Genomic DNA, 18,095 nt, shown 5'->3' with positions numbered 1-18,095 from the left:
TCCATCCATCCATCCATCTATTTTCTTAACTGCCTGTTCCAATTAAGGGTTACAGGAAAGCTGGAGCCTAGCCCAGCTATCATTGAGCTATTGGCAGGGTACACCCTGGACAGGTCGCCAGTCTATCACAGGGCCAACAAACCCAATGGTAAATTATGTATCCAACAGCTGTAGTTATTTGCACACAGAATGATCTACCATGGTTCCTATATAAAAGGAAAGTCTTGGACACATTGTTTTCTCTTCCGGATAAAAATCTGACACCATTCCTTTTCAGAAAGCTTTCATCAAATCAAACGATACAAAAGGAAAAATCAATCAAACTGTGCCAAAGCATTTCAAATTGCAGGGGAAATAGTGCCTTTAAAAAAAAGACTTAGAATTAGCTGTATTTTCTTGTAATTTAGATCACTAGCTAACCAGCAGCACTGCATTTGTTACAACATATGGCACAAAAAAAAAAACCAACAAAAAAAAACAAAACACAACAATGTGCAACTTTAAGCTTTGGGCACTTCAAATACTGAGGTAGCAAAATAATCACATTTAACATGACTCGTGTCACATGGCTCTTCCTAAAACTTCAAATCAGTTTGGTTAAAATGTCATTTAACTGGGTGTCTTTGTGTGAAGCCTCCACAGACACCTTCCTCAACGCTTTGGCACCAACATCATCCTGAGGAGGCTCTCTGAGGGTGTGGTTGTGTCCTGAAGAGTGCAGCCTTGGGCCTCTTTCTCCCTGTTTATTCCCAGTCCGTTGCATAACACCGGTGCCAGCACCAGTGCTGACACGCAGGGCAGTTAATCAAACTAATCTTTGATGTCCTTAATGACAGACAGCTGGGACACCGTCTTCTTGACTCGCAGAGCAGTGAGTCGTGCAGCAGAGTTGGCATACCAGCACTCTCTCATCAGCTTGCCCATCACACGCAGCGCCTGGTGTATAAACAGGACAATATCATGACTAAAACTGTCACTTTGGTTCACATAAATATCAGCTGCTTCATGTCCGTCAACATTTAATCCTCTTTGTAATGCATCTTGGTCTCATGTCGTTCCCAGTGTGTCTTTGCTTTTGGCTGAGACTGGCCTTAAACTTCCCATGAAGCTTAGCTAAAACTAGGCCTGGGCATTTAAAAATAGAGCTTTTCTCTTCTAGAGCTGTATTCTCTGCGTGTAAATATTAAATTATCAAATTAGGTTTCTGTTTTCTTTTTCAGCAGATATCCCCAACCAGAGATCTTCTCCACCCTCAAAGCAGTCTAGACCGATGGCCGCCTAGTTCTTTCTTTCTTTTCTAATGAGCAGGCCTTAAATGAGCACAATTATGATGAAGTGAACTATTATGCTTTAAACACTGAATTTAATTTCGTTAAATTAGATTTAATGAATAAATTAGAGTGAATTTAATTTAACTTAATTGGATTAGGTGAGACTCCATCTTTAAACAGTAGCTTTAAACTGAAATGGTCAAGGCAAAAAAAAAAAACAGGTAAGCCATCCTTAACAGAAAGATGTGAAGAGGAACGCTGAAATTATGAAAACCTGCTTTTTCTAGCATTTTTCAAATAATTGCATTTGGATCATGGTGTAGTCAAATGTGGATAAAACATCTAATATGAATTCTAAAATTTGTAGGAATTAAAGTATATGATTCAAGGTAGCATTGTATCATTACTCTCTTCATGTATCCTTAAATATGTATGTATGTAGGTATGGTGTTTGTCCTGGATCATGTGACAGGTGAAGATAAAAATGATTGTTGAAAAAAAAAATTTGTGAAACAGACTTAAGTACACTCTTCGCTCAGTTTGCGTCTGGCCATTAAGCTTTAAATGTTGAACCGTTGTTCATTTTTAAGTTTTAAAGCCTACAGGCTCATGTTTGGTCAACTGTATCTAAGCAAATATATAATTTACCAGGAGGAACTTCATCTACAATATTAAAAAAAATAATAACATTTTTGCGTTCCTCTGCTTTTTCCTGTTGATAAATGTATTTTTTTCTTTGCAGCTGTTTTCATTAGTAACATTTAGGCTAATTATTTGTCTGAAATACATTTATTTTGTATGTGAATCATTAAGTCAGTTTCAAGAACTGAAACAAAATGGCTAAAGGCACACGCAGGTGCATACTATTTCAGGAAGCTCAGTATTTATAAGAAAAAAAAAAAAGAATAGAAAGAACCACACTTGCTGATGGTAATTTCTGCTTGAAGTTCTATGCTTTCTGTTTCAGATGTTTAACCAACTTACAAATCAGTTTCATAGCTTGCAGAGACCTTCTACAAAGTACTAAGCTTAGCATAAAAACAAGAAAATTTGAGTTTGGTCAATTCATTCTTTTGTGTAACAATGCTTTTTGGCATTAGCTCCTATTTTACTGGAAAACCTGCTTTCCTTTTTAAATTGTGTCGCATTTGTGAGGACAATGCATTTGTGGGATGAGTAGAGTATGTGGATTGTGCCCATAAAAACTCTGCCAATGCCAAACAGCTGATTCTGCTTTTGACTCTTGTCTTACATGAGGTGCTGCAATCAGATGCCTGATTAGAAGCACGTGTGGAGCATGGCTCATGCTGTAGCAGTTAGCTAGCGTCTGTTCCAAGCATCAGTATAGAGCAGGTGGCACACCAGTTTCGGTCCTCAAGGGCTGCTGTTTTAGACTTTAACCGCTGCAACACAGCTGATCCAAACTAATGGCTCATTAACAGGCAGGTACAAAACATGGTAAGTTGACAGAGGACCTTTTCATTGAATCAAGTGTGTTTTACAAAGGAAACCGTACAACCTGCGGGGGGATAGCTCTTGAGGATGGGCCCTGGTGTAGGGCCTTTGCCATTGAGTAACTTCAAGCTGATGTTCAAAACCAAACTGAAAAACCACATTGCAGCATTATTTGGAAAGAGCAGCTGTACTATATCAAAACTGAGGGCCAACTTCCATGTAACAAAGAATATCAAAGACCGGCCACAATATGGATGTCTCAAGGTGACAACACCATCAAACAAAAACTTTGGTTTCTTTTTATACTACGTTTAAATGAAGCATTGAGAGATTCTGGCTGAACTGGTTCTAGCTTGTCCTACCCCGATGTGACTGATATCATCATGTTCATCTTTGTCAGCAGCCACTGTGACCAAAGTAATAGTTAGGATGACAGGTAACCCTGCAATATAGTGTCACATACTACTGATGATAAAGTATTAGCAAACATGAGATGCTTATGTCAGTCTTACCTCACAGCTCTGCCACTGATTAGGAACGTTCGGTCTGAGTTTCTGATCACACACCACCTTTCTCATGTCCTCAATGGATGGATCTGAAGGCACCATGTCATAATAAGGCAACTGAAAATCTTCTTGAAGCCCTAGGAGATGGACAAACACTGTGTTTTGTTTTGCTCCTTGGCCCACAGGACATACAGTAAACAGTCCACCTAGACATATGCACATGTAAATAAGAATAAAACAAGTAGTGTGGATGATTATGATTATAATTTTATCATGTGAAATGACATTATTATTGTGCAGTTTGAACCTGATGAGTTAACTTTTAAATCTTTCTAATAATAGAAATAAACAAGTGTATATGTGGGTGTATTATTCAAAACACCTCTAACAGAGCATCTTCTAGCCAGTTCCCAGAACACCAGGCCCAGCGAGTAGATATCCGCTCGCTTAAATGATTCAAAGTTGTTCATATTGATTGTTTCATCCAGGATCTCTGGAGCCATGTACCTGCAGAGGACAAAATGATTAAAGCCTGATGACATAAAAAGCCCAGTACTGCCAGCAGTATTTAGTTAATTAGCTTGTGCTTGTGGGTTACTTTAAGTCAGACATCCATATTCAAACTGCTGGTGATTTGCCTTTTTTTAAGCCTAACTATGACATCTTTAAAACTGATCTGACAGAGGCAACTTGTGATTTACACTGTTTTCCTTGGACAAAAATATCATGTTAGAGTGTAAGTTCTTGATAGTACCAGTAGGAGTCGCCAATCCCTAAAGGTTTTAATCCCTAAAACAAGAAATGAGATTGAGAAGGGCAAACTTTTTTCAACATTTACCCCAACACATTTTTTATGTATTGCCTTTAGCACAGAACCAGCAAACATTACATGCAACTTTCTTTTAACTCTTTGATTTAACAAATCATGGGTTTCATGGGTGTGAACTGGGCACTCTAACCTCTTAGTTCCCACTCTGTGATTGGACGGTATGTCAATGGTGTTTGTGCTGGCATCGTGTTTCACAGCCAAACCCAAATCTGCAATGACTGCTGTCCCATTTTTCTTCACCAGGACATTTTTAGACTTTAGGTCTCTGTGAGCAATGGCAGGCTTCCCTAGAGGAAAGAATGTAAAGATCAGATTGCAAACACTACAAATCATCTTCAGTAAATATTGTTTATCTTCCAGACTGTCTTATGACAGGTTGATTGAAAGAATAAACCAATTAAAAGAAATTGAAACTCAACACGCATTTGCTTTACTTTGCACACAAAAGCCATATTCTTTTAAAGTTTGTTATAAAGTCAATGTCTTTGAGATTAGACAGAAAATAACACTCTTACCCTGTGTACCAATGATTTCCATGTGCAGATGTGCTAGTCCACTGGCTATGGACAAAGCCAGAACAACCATGCCTTCTACAGAGACGGTGTATCTGTTTAGGTAGTCATAAAGGGAGCCATGCTCATGATACTCAGAAACCAACCAGAGCTGAGTCCAGGAGCCATTATCTAAATATAGCAGAGTGAAAGGTATCACACAGTCATGAGATGAGGCATTTAAATATATTATTTGCACGTGATTAAATCATATTTGATCTGGGTTTTGACACCTTTATTGTCAGCAGCGATGAAGCCTAGGATGTTCTCATGCCTGAGCATAATGGTTTGATAAATCTCAGCTTCGCGGAACCAGGACCTCTCGTCCCTGGAGGAGAAGATCTTGACCGCCACATCTTCCCCACGCCACTTGCCACGCCACACCTCACCAAATCGACCTTTTCCAATAATCTCCTGGAGGACTATAGTCCGAGCTATGGTCCTCTGGACCAACAGTGGCAGGCCTGCAAGAACGTTATGAAATTTTGTATTATTATGATTGAATCACAACTTTAAAAAGTTGCCAAAAAGAAAATATCTTAAGATTTGAAAAAACTGGTTGCATGAAATTATCAATATTACATTTTATGTTTGCATATATATAATATATTCAAATTGCCCCGTGGAATTAAGGAAGCAGCTGTCGTTTGATTTAACTCATCATACCTGATCCTGAGCCAGATGTGCTCATGTCATATATCAGGTCTTTGAGACATTTGTCAGGAGACATCAACATCTGGTCATCCAGAGGTTCCTCTGCATCCTGCTTGTGGGCTCGGCTGTAGGCACAACGGTGGCCCTGTATAACACACACACCTAGCAGGATCCCTACAAACAGCAGGCAGGAGGGCACCAGGATCACCATCGTGAGCTGTAGTCTGTTCCAGCCAGGTTCTTCCAAAGGCTTCTCTGATCACACACAAAAAGATTTGCATTAATATAAAATGGTTAACATATTAATACTTCCTGATATGATTATTAGTTTTAAAGGAAATAATATTACAGAGTTCCTTGTCTTTGAGCTTCATGTAACTGCTGCTCCCCCTAGTGGCGGCTGCTGAGCGTGGCAGAAGTGTGGGCCAAAATATCAATTCAATTAGACAAAACAGTGTGTTATCAGTAGGATGCAGCTGTTACTAAATGTGCACGCAGCCTTTTCTGAAAGACCGAATTGCTAAATAGCCCACTAACACATTCAGAAATGTGCAACAGAATTGAGACATTGCTGAGTGCAGAGTCAGCGATGTCTTAAATAAGTTTGGGAAATTCATTTGGCAGATGTAAAGTTGCCTTTGCCAAAAACTCTATTTTTCCCGAGTGCCAGAAAATGTAATCACTGCCAATAAATGCTATTAATCAAAAGTAATAAAAAGGCTTTTAGTGCCAATAAGAGTTGCACTCTAAAAGGGGAAAATCTTGTTTGTTTTCTTTCTCTAATTAAAAAACCTTTTTATTCAAACTAGGTAGCATCCACTGGTCTGCAGCAGGTGCTCTAAGAGACCTTGAGGTAAAACTGGGAGTGTGGTAAAGCTAAGTAATTTGACACCTCTGTCTCTGACCTTTATTCTAGCTGTGGGTGGACAAAGGAAACCTGGACACAAATGAAAATAGCAGAGAAGGTGGGCACTGTGATAATATGAGATTTATAGACACGTGACAAAATAAGCAACAGAGAACATTGCACAAGCACTGCTGCACAGTGCATAGTGCTACAATTAACTAATTAGTCTGGGGATAATAATATTGCTTTGTCAACGGAAAAACCCCTCATTAACTTCAAGACTGTTTTAGGAGCCCTCATCCCTTTAGTTATCTCAGCCTCCTAAAGTAGGTTTTTACCAAGAGATCCATAAACATGCAACATCTGCAGATGACCCAACACATTATGAACCCGCTCACAGTTTCTTAAGATATCTGTAGCCTTTTACCTAAATACATATCCTGCCAACTGGAGCTCCAAGTGGAGCACAAAAGAAATGGAGCAAAACAAGCTTTTACTCTCCTCTGGCCCAGTACCCCAAGACCTTTTACACATGGCAGCTGTTTTTTTCCTTACTATTCCAGCAGCAACACGTGACTTTAAGTTGTTTTTTCCATACTGATCAACAGCACATAATTCATCCTCTCAGCATGTTTTATCCTGTACAGAAGCAGTCATGAATAAAGGACATGAATAAAATTGCTTTTACATATAAACAATAAACAACACACAGGATGTGCTGACATGCTGATATTTTGAAGGGCAATGGAACAGATTGATTGTGTTGTCCTCATTTACAAGCAACACCACTACAGCCTCAGGGTCCTGCCCCCTTCCACTCATCAATAGTCTGCAGCACCTTGTTCTAATAATCTGCTCTACTGTTTTTTCATATAAATGCAACTTAAGTGACCAATACTTGTCAGAGATGAAGATATTTATGTCCCACTGGAGACACAAGTAAATGTTTTCAAAAGTTGTGACACAAACCTATAAACTTTGATGTTTAACACCAGAACTGTCGCCACTAGAAATGCTCTGTGTCATTTGCACATTCTACCCTACGTCAGGGTTTTGGGGGTTTGTTTTGTTTTTACTTCTTTTTTGTTTTTGTTTTTTTTGTCTTGTGTTATGCACAAAGGTTTAAGAAAAGTCAAGACAGTCCAATCTTTTTGTCAGTGAATCGACTGTTAAGTTGCAGTTGTCACTTTTGAGCACAATTAGCTCTGGGAACAAACAGTTTTGGTCTTTTTTTCAAGCAAAACAAGCAAAGACAACTCTTTGTGCATTTTGAGAAATTTCCAACTATTATTTAAATGAGTCTTTAAGTAGAAGGCAGACTTTGCTTTAGACTGATACGTCCCTAAAGTGAAGTGTTCACAAGCAACCCAACCTACTGTGCGCACAGATGGGTGACTGTAGCTTTTCTGTCAGTCTGCAGCACCAGTTTTCAAAAAGGCTGTAATAAAGTTTCCTTTAAACAATGCTGACTTAAAAACAGAGGTACCGTAATTTAAGTCCTGCAAATAGTTGAAAACAACATTGAGAAGCAGAGAATAGCATAAAACTACGTAGGCGGAACATTGGCTATAATTAGACAGCCTGACAGAATATCACTTTACATTTTCATTTAACCGAGGCATTATAATCATCTTAAGCAGTATGCTATGTAAACATCAAATACCAAGTGATCACAGTGACAGTGGAGTGCAGCCTGGCAGCATATATCCTCTCTATGCACCTCAGACTGTCTTCAACTCCCATCTATTAGTTACAGAAATATATCAGTGACAATATCAGCTGTGAAAATTTATTTTCAGTTAAAGAGCTACTTTAATCCATACATCCAGTAAATTAACACACATTGAAAGCTATGTTTAAGATGCAAAATCTTCTGCATATCATTAAAAGGTTGTAATAAGTCACACGATACAACTATGATAGATACATTTTTGTACATTATATACTTCAGAAATTCACTAAATAGGCCAGGACAGTAAGAAAGCTGTCAGTACGAAACTCTGCAGTGTAAATGTTTCATTTTCCTGTTCTTCATTCTACATTTGTCAGTGCTGTCATATAAACGGGTGGTTATGCTACGTCCTATGTATACTCCGTGGCAACAAACACAAACCTAAATATAACCTGTCATTTAAGTTCTTTTCACAGTTCTAAAAAACATTTAAGTATGTTTTTTAGCTTCTGAAAAGTACAGTAGCCAGCAAAAACGTCAAACATACTCTGAAACAGCTGATAAAGTTAGAAGTCAAGTATTATGCACTCTGGAGTATTTAGGAGTTAATAAGACAAAGGTTAACACAGGTTGCTATTTTACATGCATCTGTAAGCAACTTTTGTGTGACCTGGCAGTATCATCCGATCTTCTTATTTTCTGTTACCTGTTATCTTTTTAACTTTAAATTTCTTTCATAGCAGTTTCATATTGTATTTGCCTGTTGCACCGTCACTAAACTATATTGATATTTGCTGCTGTGACAAAACAGTTTTCCTAGTGGGACTAATAAAGTATTAACAGTGCTGTGCAAGTCTTGAGTCACCACTCATTTCATTACATTTTGTTTCCAACGAGCCAGACTTTTCTGTAATCTTTTAAAGTGGTCTTAAGCAATAGTTCTGCAGATATTGGCTGCTTTTTCCCTCATTTTCAGTCCAGTCCCTGATTATTTTCATAGGGAAGGGTTGTTTTAATTTTGTTTGTTTCCTAATTAAACCAGATGACACTTATAAAAGATCATTTGACAAGATTATTGCCAAGTGGAGTGTAGGAGAAAAGAAAAAGAGGCGGCAAAAACAAAGCATCTAGACAAGATTAATATCCTTCAGAAATAAGCGTGGGGGGCTACAGCAAAAACCTGCAACAGACCCTGAGAGATGCACCTGGACAGGTGGTCCATCTATGGTTTACTGAAGCTAAATCAGAAATACTCTGTATGCAGGGTGAAAGTCAAGGAGCCATTCTTGAAGGGAAAAAGACAAAAAAAACAAAAAAAAACAAGGTATGGCAAATGACAAAAGAGCAGGACTGAAAACAGCAATAAGTGTTCTTGTGGAGTTGTGAATCCTCCCCAAAGCCCAGACATCAGCAATACTGAAGCAGTGTGGGATTATCTTGAAAGAGAACTGGAAAAAAAGGCAGCCAGCGTCTAAAGAAGAGCTTTCCTTCAAGAAGTATGGAGAACTATTCCTGAAGATTAATTAAAATAGTTACAAGAAGGTGGACCGGAGGGTGTGTTCCAATTACAGGAGAATCACACTCCTCAGCCTCCCTGGTAAGGTCTATTCAGGGGTCCTGGAGAGGAGGGTCCGCCGGATAGTCGAATCCCGGATTGAGGAGGAGCAGTGTGGTTTTCGTCCTGGTCGCGGAACAGTGGACCAGCTCTATACCCTCTCTGGGGTCCTGGGGGGGGCATGGGAGTTTGCCCAACCAGTCTACATGTGCTTTGTGGACCTGGAGAAGGCATTCGACAGTGTCCCCCGGGGGCTCCTGTGGGGGGTACTCCGGGAGTATGGGGTACCGGACCCCCTTGTACGAGCTGTCCGGTCCCTGTACGACAGGTGTCAGAGCTTGGTCCGCATTGCCGGTAGTAAGTCGGATTCGTTTCCGGTGAGGGTTGGACTCCGCCAAGGCTGCCCTTTATCACCAATTCTGTTCATAACTTATATGGACAGAATTTCTAGGCGCAGCCGAGGTGTTGAGGGGATCCGACTTGGTGGCCTCAGGATTGGGTCCCTGCTTTTTGCGGATGACGTGGTCCTGTTGGCTTCATCTGGTCGTGATCTCCAGCTCTCGCTTGAGCGATTCGCGGCCGAGTGTGAAGCGGCTGGGATGAGAATCAGCACCTCAAAATCTGAGACCATGGTCCTCAGCCGGAATAGGGTGGATTGCCCTCTCCGGGTCGGGAGTCAGGTCCTGCCTCAAGTGGAGGAGTTTAAATATCTCGGGGTCTTGTTCACGAGTGAGGGAAGGATGGAGCGTGAGATCGACAGACGGATCAGTGCGGCGTCTGCAGTAATGCGGGCTCTGCGCCGGTCTGTCGTGGTGAAGAAGGAGCTGAGCCAGAAGGCGAAGCTCTTGATTTACCAGTCGATCTACGTTCCTACCCTCACCTATGGTCATGAGCTGTGGGTCGTGACCGAAAGAACGAGATCTCGTATACAGGCGGCTGAAATGAGTTTCCTCCGCAGGGTGGCCGGGCTCACCCTTAGAGATAGGGTGAGGAGCTCAGTCATCCGGGAGGGGCTCAGAGTAGAGCCGCTGCTCCTCCGCATCGAGAGGAACCAGTTGAGGTGGCTCGGGCATCTGGTCAGGATGCCTCCTGGACGCCTCCCTGGTGAGGTGTTCCAGGCACGTCCCTCTGGGAGGAGACCCCGGGGAAGACCCAGGACACGCTGGAGGGATTACATCTCTCGGCTGGCCTGGGAACGCCTCGGGATCCCCCCCGCAGAGTTGGCAAATGTGGCTGGGGAGAGGGAAGTCTGGGCTTCCCTGCTTAGGCTGCTGCCCCCGCGACCCAACCCCGGATAAGCGGCAGAAGATGGATGGATGGATGGAGTTACAAGAAAGCCTGTCTGTGAGGGTCTAATAAAGAAAGAAAAGAGGAATGGCTCAAGCTTTTGTTCAATACCTTGTATATGTATTTCTACTTTTCAAATGTTTTTCCTTTTGACTTCAGCTTTAACATGTCAAGCATGCATGCTGTCAGCTTGTTTAGAAGTTCAAACAATTGGTTTGAAAAAAATTAAAGCTGCTTTAATAGACATGTTTTAAATTCTTTATGAATTATTTAATTAACATGAGCCTGTAATATAGCTGAACTGCCTTCATATGAAACATATAACACAGCATCATGAACCACTACACTCTCATATTGCCTCCTGCCCACCTTCCTGAACTTTAAGGCCTGCTTCCATCAAGCAGACCCATCAGAGGCTTTCAGAACTACATGCATGACAAAGTATTTATTTATAAATCAGGGGAGGGCCGTCTCATAACCTCTGCCAGAGTTGTTATGTCACAGGATCTAGGCGGATCAGCGTCTACCTCGTCTAGCCGGGACCAGAATGAGTGGGAAATCCCTCACAGATTGGATTGCTGTTTCTGTTTACTGGATAACACTGAAAACTACAGAGCTGTGTGACATAAACAGTAAAAAAGGAAGAATCCAGTTTTCTTGGATTTTATGTCATTTTCATACTTTTTTTCACAATATGAATTTTTATTGATGTAAAGTGACACAAATGGCATAGATTAGAGGCAGAACTGGGATAAGTTCAAACAGCACCACGTTGGCAATACCTGGGTATATGTGTAGGGTCTCGTTGTTGCAGAAGTCCGTGAAACAGCAGTTCCTCTTGGAGACATTTCTGGAGCTGTAGCAGAAAACCTGGCCCTTCATCTCTGAGGGCGACAAGCAGGATTTGACTGTCTCTTCCTTTCCATCAATCAACATGACAGAGTTCCAGCAGGCGCCGTCTGCTGACGTCTCACAGGTGTGGTTGGCACACAGCAGGCATGCACACTTTAGACCTAAAAGACAGAACTAATGATGGTTAGGTAACTTTTTTTTTTGTTTTTTTTGCACAGACACAACTTTAGTCATTGATTTGTGCAGAAAAAGGACTTCAGACTAACATGACCAGTGGTCTTTAACTCTTTCGAAGCAGGATGCTCCTGTTACATAAGGAGGTCCGTGCTGTGAAATGGCTGGAGGCGGAGGAACCAGAGTAATGCCTCTTAGTTTAACACCCACATAATCTTGTGTTCTACTTGGAGCTGCCATGCTTTATTTGATAAGCTGCTGAGTGATTGATAAGTGAGGCTGCAATGTCGGCTCACAAGAAAAACCTAGAAATAATTATGTAAATATTATTTTGATTTCTGGATTAAGCTGCTTTAAGGTAACTTCAGTTTTTCAGCTCTAAGCAGTGCGTACTGTACACATGATCAGATTATATAGTAATAGCCGTTATGGTGAAATAAATGTCTTGTGAATGCTAAGTGAAGAGAAAAGTGAAAAAAAATGAATTAATTAAGTAGAGAAGTTAAGGAGCATCACATGAATGTTTGGGTCTCCCATGAGAGCTGAGAGCTTCATGACTTTTTCCAAATTATACCAGTATACTGTTTTGTTTTTTTTCAGGGTCATCATGAGCAAAGGTTAGGTTTTTAAAGATTATAAATACCTCTCAACTCCTTTAATAACAACTTGCAGTCTTTAAGCAGCTGAATATTGTTCGGACAATAACACAGACTGGAAGAGGATGACAAAGAGATTTCTGGAAGTTGTTTTTCTCAGTCTGTTATGTAATTAAGAACGAGCAGATAATGAAAGGAGAAGGGCAAATTATTTGGAAGGCCAAGAAAACTTTCTTGAATTTTAGAAGGAAAAAACCCTGACATTTCTGTTGACCAGGAGCAAAGATATGATTGGAGGAAAAAAGACGTAAAATTTCAGCACCTCTCCCACTGTTAAGCACGGGGCTTAATCAATCAACCTTGGACTTGTAACGCAGCCAGTGACACGAGAATATTTCAGTAGAAGAGGGAAGGACAAATTTAATTAAATACCAGCAAATTCTGGAAGTAAACATGGCTCTGAAAAAAAAAGGTGAAAATGAAAAAGGAAAGTTTTCCACAGTGATCCTACACACAACACAAAAACCACAGTGGGCCACATTAGCTTTTTATTGTGGCTCCCAGAGCCCCCTCACCTAAACGTAATTGAAATTCTGTAAACAGTCTTGAAAAGAGCAGAATGTATAAAACGGCCCAATAATCTCACAAGGCTCCATTTGCAGGATGAATGGCGGAAAATCTTCCAAACATGAAATAAAAAACGATTGAGACAGTAAATGTTGCGTGTGTGTGTGTGTGTGTGTGTGTGTGTGTGTGTGTGTGTGTGTGTGTGTGTGTGTTTTGAAATATGCAAATACAAAATTGTGTGACTAAACTATGCTTTTTTTGGTGGGAAAGGGGGGTGTAATTATGTTTTATGTACTAACACTTGGGTGATAACAAGCTTAGACAGGCAAACATAACACCTGTACATGCAGCTGGCCCTGCAATGGACTGACGACCTGTCCAGGGTGTAGCCTGCCTCTCGCCTGCTAATTGCTGGGATAGATTCCAGTCTCCCTGCTACCCTGAACTGGAGTAAATGGTATGGAAAACTAATGAATGAACATGCACATGTCATATATCTGCATTTTGTTTGAATAATATTCATCATGTTGCTAATTGTAAAGTAGTATTAATTGTATTTCCAACTGTTCTTGAACTTCAGATAAACATAACAAACAGTGTCATTTAGCAGCAAGTCCTAAATCTAACTGCTGATTTGGCCAGTGTTTTACAAGTAAATCACATTTGCATCATACATGCTGAATAAAAGTTAGGAAATGTTTAATGGTAGCAGGTTCAGGGTCTGTACCTTCTATAGGTTGTCAAGTAATTATCCCGTTGGCAGCAGATGGCTCGTGAGTGGGACGTGACAAATAAATATATATTTTACTCAGTTTCCCATCCAAACACTTACACATATTATACACAGTGGGAAAGCTAAGATTCTTGAGATTTGAATGAAAACTACTTCTCTAGGCTACAAGTGTATATTTAGTAAATGCTCCTTTCTGATTGGTCAATACAATTCATCTATGAAGCAATATTGTAATCCAGTAGCAGATGATACTGCAACTAAAACAGTCCTGTTATATTAGCATAAATCCAGTAAAAACAGTAAAAGAAAATAGTTAGTCCAACTTTTGTCCATAAAGGACTATGTTAGATGAAAACTAAAGAAATTTAAGTGATTATAAGAAAGTGTGCCTACTCCAGGCACCACTGGACCACCTGGTCAGGGCTCCAGTTCATGTCAGTGCTAGTGAAAAGAAAGACAAGCATAAACTCTCAGTTATCCCAAGGACAGCATAGTATCACCAGCTAAACCAGTGTGCATGTATTTGACGTAGCCATATCAGAGGAAAGCCCATTTAGTTTAGGAAATTTCAAAACCGCTGGATTTTTTACTTTTTTAAGTTTTATTATTCAGGAACATTTTCAAGGGTTGTTTAAAATCAAAATGAATATCTGGTGCACAATGATGGTGACAGACTGTGTTTGTCACAATGAAGGATTAGGCCTCATATACTGTACATACAGTTGTAGAGGCTATTCCGCTACATATATACACAGTCGTAGTGAGGTTTGGATTTTAGCAGGACAGATTTGTTCACTTTGATGGTCTTTGCATGGAATTGGTTGACAATGAGAAACATATTAGAAGAGAAGCATGCAGGCAGCAGGAGAGAAGACTGAATGGACAGTCCTCTTACTTTAACAGCATATCCAACAGTTGCTTAGTAACAACCTTCTCAAGGACAATGACATTTTTAACTTTACTGTTGCTCTAAAACAGTAAAGTTGCTCTAAAATCTTTTTTTTTTTTTTTTTTTTTTTTAAGTCACCAAGTACTGATATGCATGATTATTCACTTATTTTATGTTTCATGGTGTAGTGGCATACAGACGGTATGTAAAGTCACTGCAGATGCTTTGTGTACTGAGTGTGTGTATGAGTAAGTGTACGGTATCTATAAAATTGTGTAGTAATAGTTTTGCACATTTGTACAAAACTTATCTCCATGATTTAATATGATTCATTCCTGTAGATTAAGTTCTATCCAAGACAATTTTGCCAAAAGACATAAAATGTCAACAGTTACATTTTAACCCATAAAGACCCAACCAATTGAAAAATGATCAGATAAGTCCTTTTTTTTTATATGAGGTCTTTATTTGTCCAATGTAGTCTAGTACAAGTTCATACAGTTCTGTTGATAGCACCTGTAAATAATGCAGATTTAGGCTGCTTGTTATTTAAATGTAAAAGTGTTTTCTGTGCTGTTAAACTGGAAGTTCATCCATGCATGACTGGTATCTAATCTGATGCACATACTAGATGTTAACTCTAATGAAAATGCAATATCAATGTGAGCTGCAGGTTGAGTTTATTTTCATCAGCAATTTATGTGAGGACTATGTTTGAGCTTCTGCTTATGAATGAACAATTAGAAGACGGTACAACATGCAGGCATGCAATCCCATTTAAAATATCAAACATTTTGTCCAAACAAAAGTCAAAAGGTGTTGTGGTTGCTTTCATGTCTGTCTACAAAGGCTGCAAACCCCTGCATCAGAGCAGCCATCAAATCCTATTCTCATTAATGCTATTAATGAAAAACGTAAAATAAGGAAAGAGTGCAGAAATGAAGTGTGATGATTTCTGATTAAGGTTTGATGAGTGAAACATTAATCCTAGATTAAACTCAGATAATTCATCATTTGATAGATTAATACAATTTCTTGGATTACCTGAGAATAGGTAAAGTCAAGTTAAAAAATATGCACCAATATTTTTTAACTTGATGTGATTTACTCATTTTTCAAAAACAAGTTTGAAGTATCAATACACTGTATCTAGTTTTGTTTGCTTTATTGTATTGAAGACTTCCCAAGAAGATGAAATAGTTTGCTCACATTTGTTATTATTTCTCTTTCTTTAATTTTGTCACAAAGAACTCTCTCTGTTTCCATTAAGCTGTTTTGGACAAGCGCCTAATACCTCCTTCCAGGTAAGTCAAAGGAAAAACATCATGATTGTAGAAATAAGTTCAGGTTTTCTTTGTGTAATAAGTTCTACCTCGTAGGGGGCTTCTCAGCATCAGAAAACAAAGAAATACGTTGAACTTTTTTCTTTGATGCTTAAACAGAAGGTCCTTCAGAGATCAATAAAGTTAATTCTGAATAAAGGGTGGCATAACTCCCATTTCCGCTTAATTAATGGCTGACAGTGTCCACTACGTGATATAAATCCAATCCCCAGCCAACTATGTACAGCAGATGAATAATGGAAACATCAGAATATAGTGAATGAACGTTTGATGAAAGTGATGCGCGCGGAGTGATCCGTGTACCTGCAGTCAGCTGCGCGACGGACAGGATGATCAACGCCACCTGAAAGCTCTGCTTCCTGGGACCAGTCATGGTAAGAGCCGCATCTGCTCCCTTCCTGGGCGCACCGTTTGCACAGGCAGCTACTCTACGGAAAAAACTAAAGTACACATTGCAGTAAAAGTCCGCGCACTTCCCGCAAGCCGCCACAGTTGTCTGGCTCGGAAAATGACCGGGGAGGAAACGCAGTTTGCTCCGCCTCTGTTGACCGGGATTTAAGAGGATTAGAGCTGCAGACCTCAGATAAAGACATGTGAATGGGAGCCAGAGTGAAAGTGTGTTGCACATCTACTTAACTGTAGCACGTCCAGGGAAACGCCACCTCCTGCGATCGTTTGCTTGCTGAATATGGAAATTACCTCTGTGCACGAAGGCTTCAACTTCCAATAAATCAGCTCATCACTTCACAGTGAATTATAGCAAGATGCACAAACGCAGTGGTTTTCAGGAGACACTAGATATGGATGACACGTGTTGGGAGTGTGTGCCATAGAATCCAACACATCGACTCTGTGGGTATAAAGATCGATTGCTGTGGCTCTATTTGTGCCTTTTAAATACCTATTTAGTGCTAATTAGGGTGACAGTGTTACTTTAAATTAATTCTGTTTTGGATATGCATTATGACAGAGGTAAGACCAGAGGAGATGTTTTCACCACAAAATAAAATTGAATTCTAACAATATTTAGTACCACCTGTTTGCAAGTGAATGTTGCATAAAAGTCCTCATCTACGCTGTCACATTATTTATACATCTTGTCAAATGCTCATGTGGGTGATAGAAATATGAGGATGTAAATGTCATGAAAACCACAAAACGTGATAATAGAGCAGTTTTGTGCTCAAGGAAAGCTGGTTAACTCAACGCAAGCTTTTCTTCTTTAATTTACCTGGGATCACCCTGAGTAAATAATGATATAGATATATAGATAGATAGATAGATAGATAGATAGATAGATAGAATTGGCTTTTTGCTTTTGCAAACTTTGCTTTACTTTTTACATTAGGTAAGCACTTTAGTTGTATCATCAATTATTGACAGAAGTCATGTCCTGAAGTTTTATTTAAATCTATCTCCATGTTTCTGTTTTTTTTGTTTTTTTTTCTTTTTTCCAATGTTATGCACTTGATGTGATTTTAGTTTTACTTATAAGTCATTTAAATTGTCTTTTTTGGTCAGTTTTACTAAATAGGTTTTGAAAACAGTTTTTTAAAGATGTTTTGCCATTTAATATGCTTGTGCTGAGGCATATTGAATAATCTCTGAATTTTTTTTTTGTTTTGTTTTATTTTGTTTTGTTTTGTTTTTTTTTGTTTGTTTTTTTGGTTTTTTTTTTTTTTTTTTTTTTTTGCTTTTTGCTTCAACTGAAGTGTTTTGTTGTTGTGCCGTCATATATAATGTTATGTTTTGCACCTCAGGTCCACTACAGCCGTGTTCCAGCCACCAGTCCATCTTTTACCACAACCGCTGTGGTAAGTCTGTTCCCAGGTTGTGGACTGAGCAGCGCTGAAGACAAAACACTGATTGAGTTTCCTTTTCATTGACTTGTGTGCAAAGCTCAACTCACCTGCACACAAGTGCTTATTTACAGCCTTGGCTCCATAGCAACAGCATGGGCCCCAAGTTACTAGGCAGGCAATAAAGGTGTGAATGAAGCTCCATCAGACTGACCAGACCAACACAACACAAGCAGAAAACATGTGTTTTCATTTATTCACTATAGACTGAATGGACAGCACTGAGAGTGGATAAAAAAAAAACCTAAATAACGGCTATTTAGCTTCCAGAGATTAAGTTAACACAATTCTGAGGAGGGAAGACATCCAAAATGATTCAAGACAAGCCATTGTTACTGGCCATACATTTAGGAAGGAGACTAGAGTTCATCTTATTACAGCGGTAACTGGAAAAGCACTTGGAGAGCGCAAACCTCTGCCAATGCCTTTAAAAAGGATCCGGATCACCACCATTA

At 39.6% G+C, this 18,095-nt stretch overlaps 1 protein-coding gene across 1 annotated transcript; it reads right to left on the bottom strand.

The window, feature by feature from the left end:
- Positions 1-810: 810 nt before the first annotated feature.
- On the bottom strand, positions 811-16,154 carry acvr1c (activin A receptor type 1C; the record flags this gene model as incomplete). Its single annotated transcript, XM_079254466.1, has 9 exons — positions 811-936; positions 3,239-3,369; positions 3,615-3,739; positions 4,192-4,348; positions 4,577-4,744; positions 4,846-5,076; positions 5,279-5,521; positions 11,410-11,640; positions 16,085-16,154. 9 exons carry the CDS (start codon positions 16,152-16,154, stop codon positions 811-813), a joined length of 1,482 nt encoding a protein of 493 aa, XP_079110592.1.
- Positions 16,155-18,095: the final 1,941 nt, after the last annotated feature.

This window comes from Telmatherina bonti (assembly GCF_933228915.1).
Source record: "Telmatherina bonti genome assembly, chromosome: 15".
NCBI classification, from domain to species: domain Eukaryota; kingdom Metazoa; phylum Chordata; class Actinopteri; order Atheriniformes; family Telmatherinidae; genus Telmatherina; species Telmatherina bonti.
Note: the sequence above shows the minus strand (reverse complement) of the source record. Positions and strands in the feature narration are given on the sequence as shown.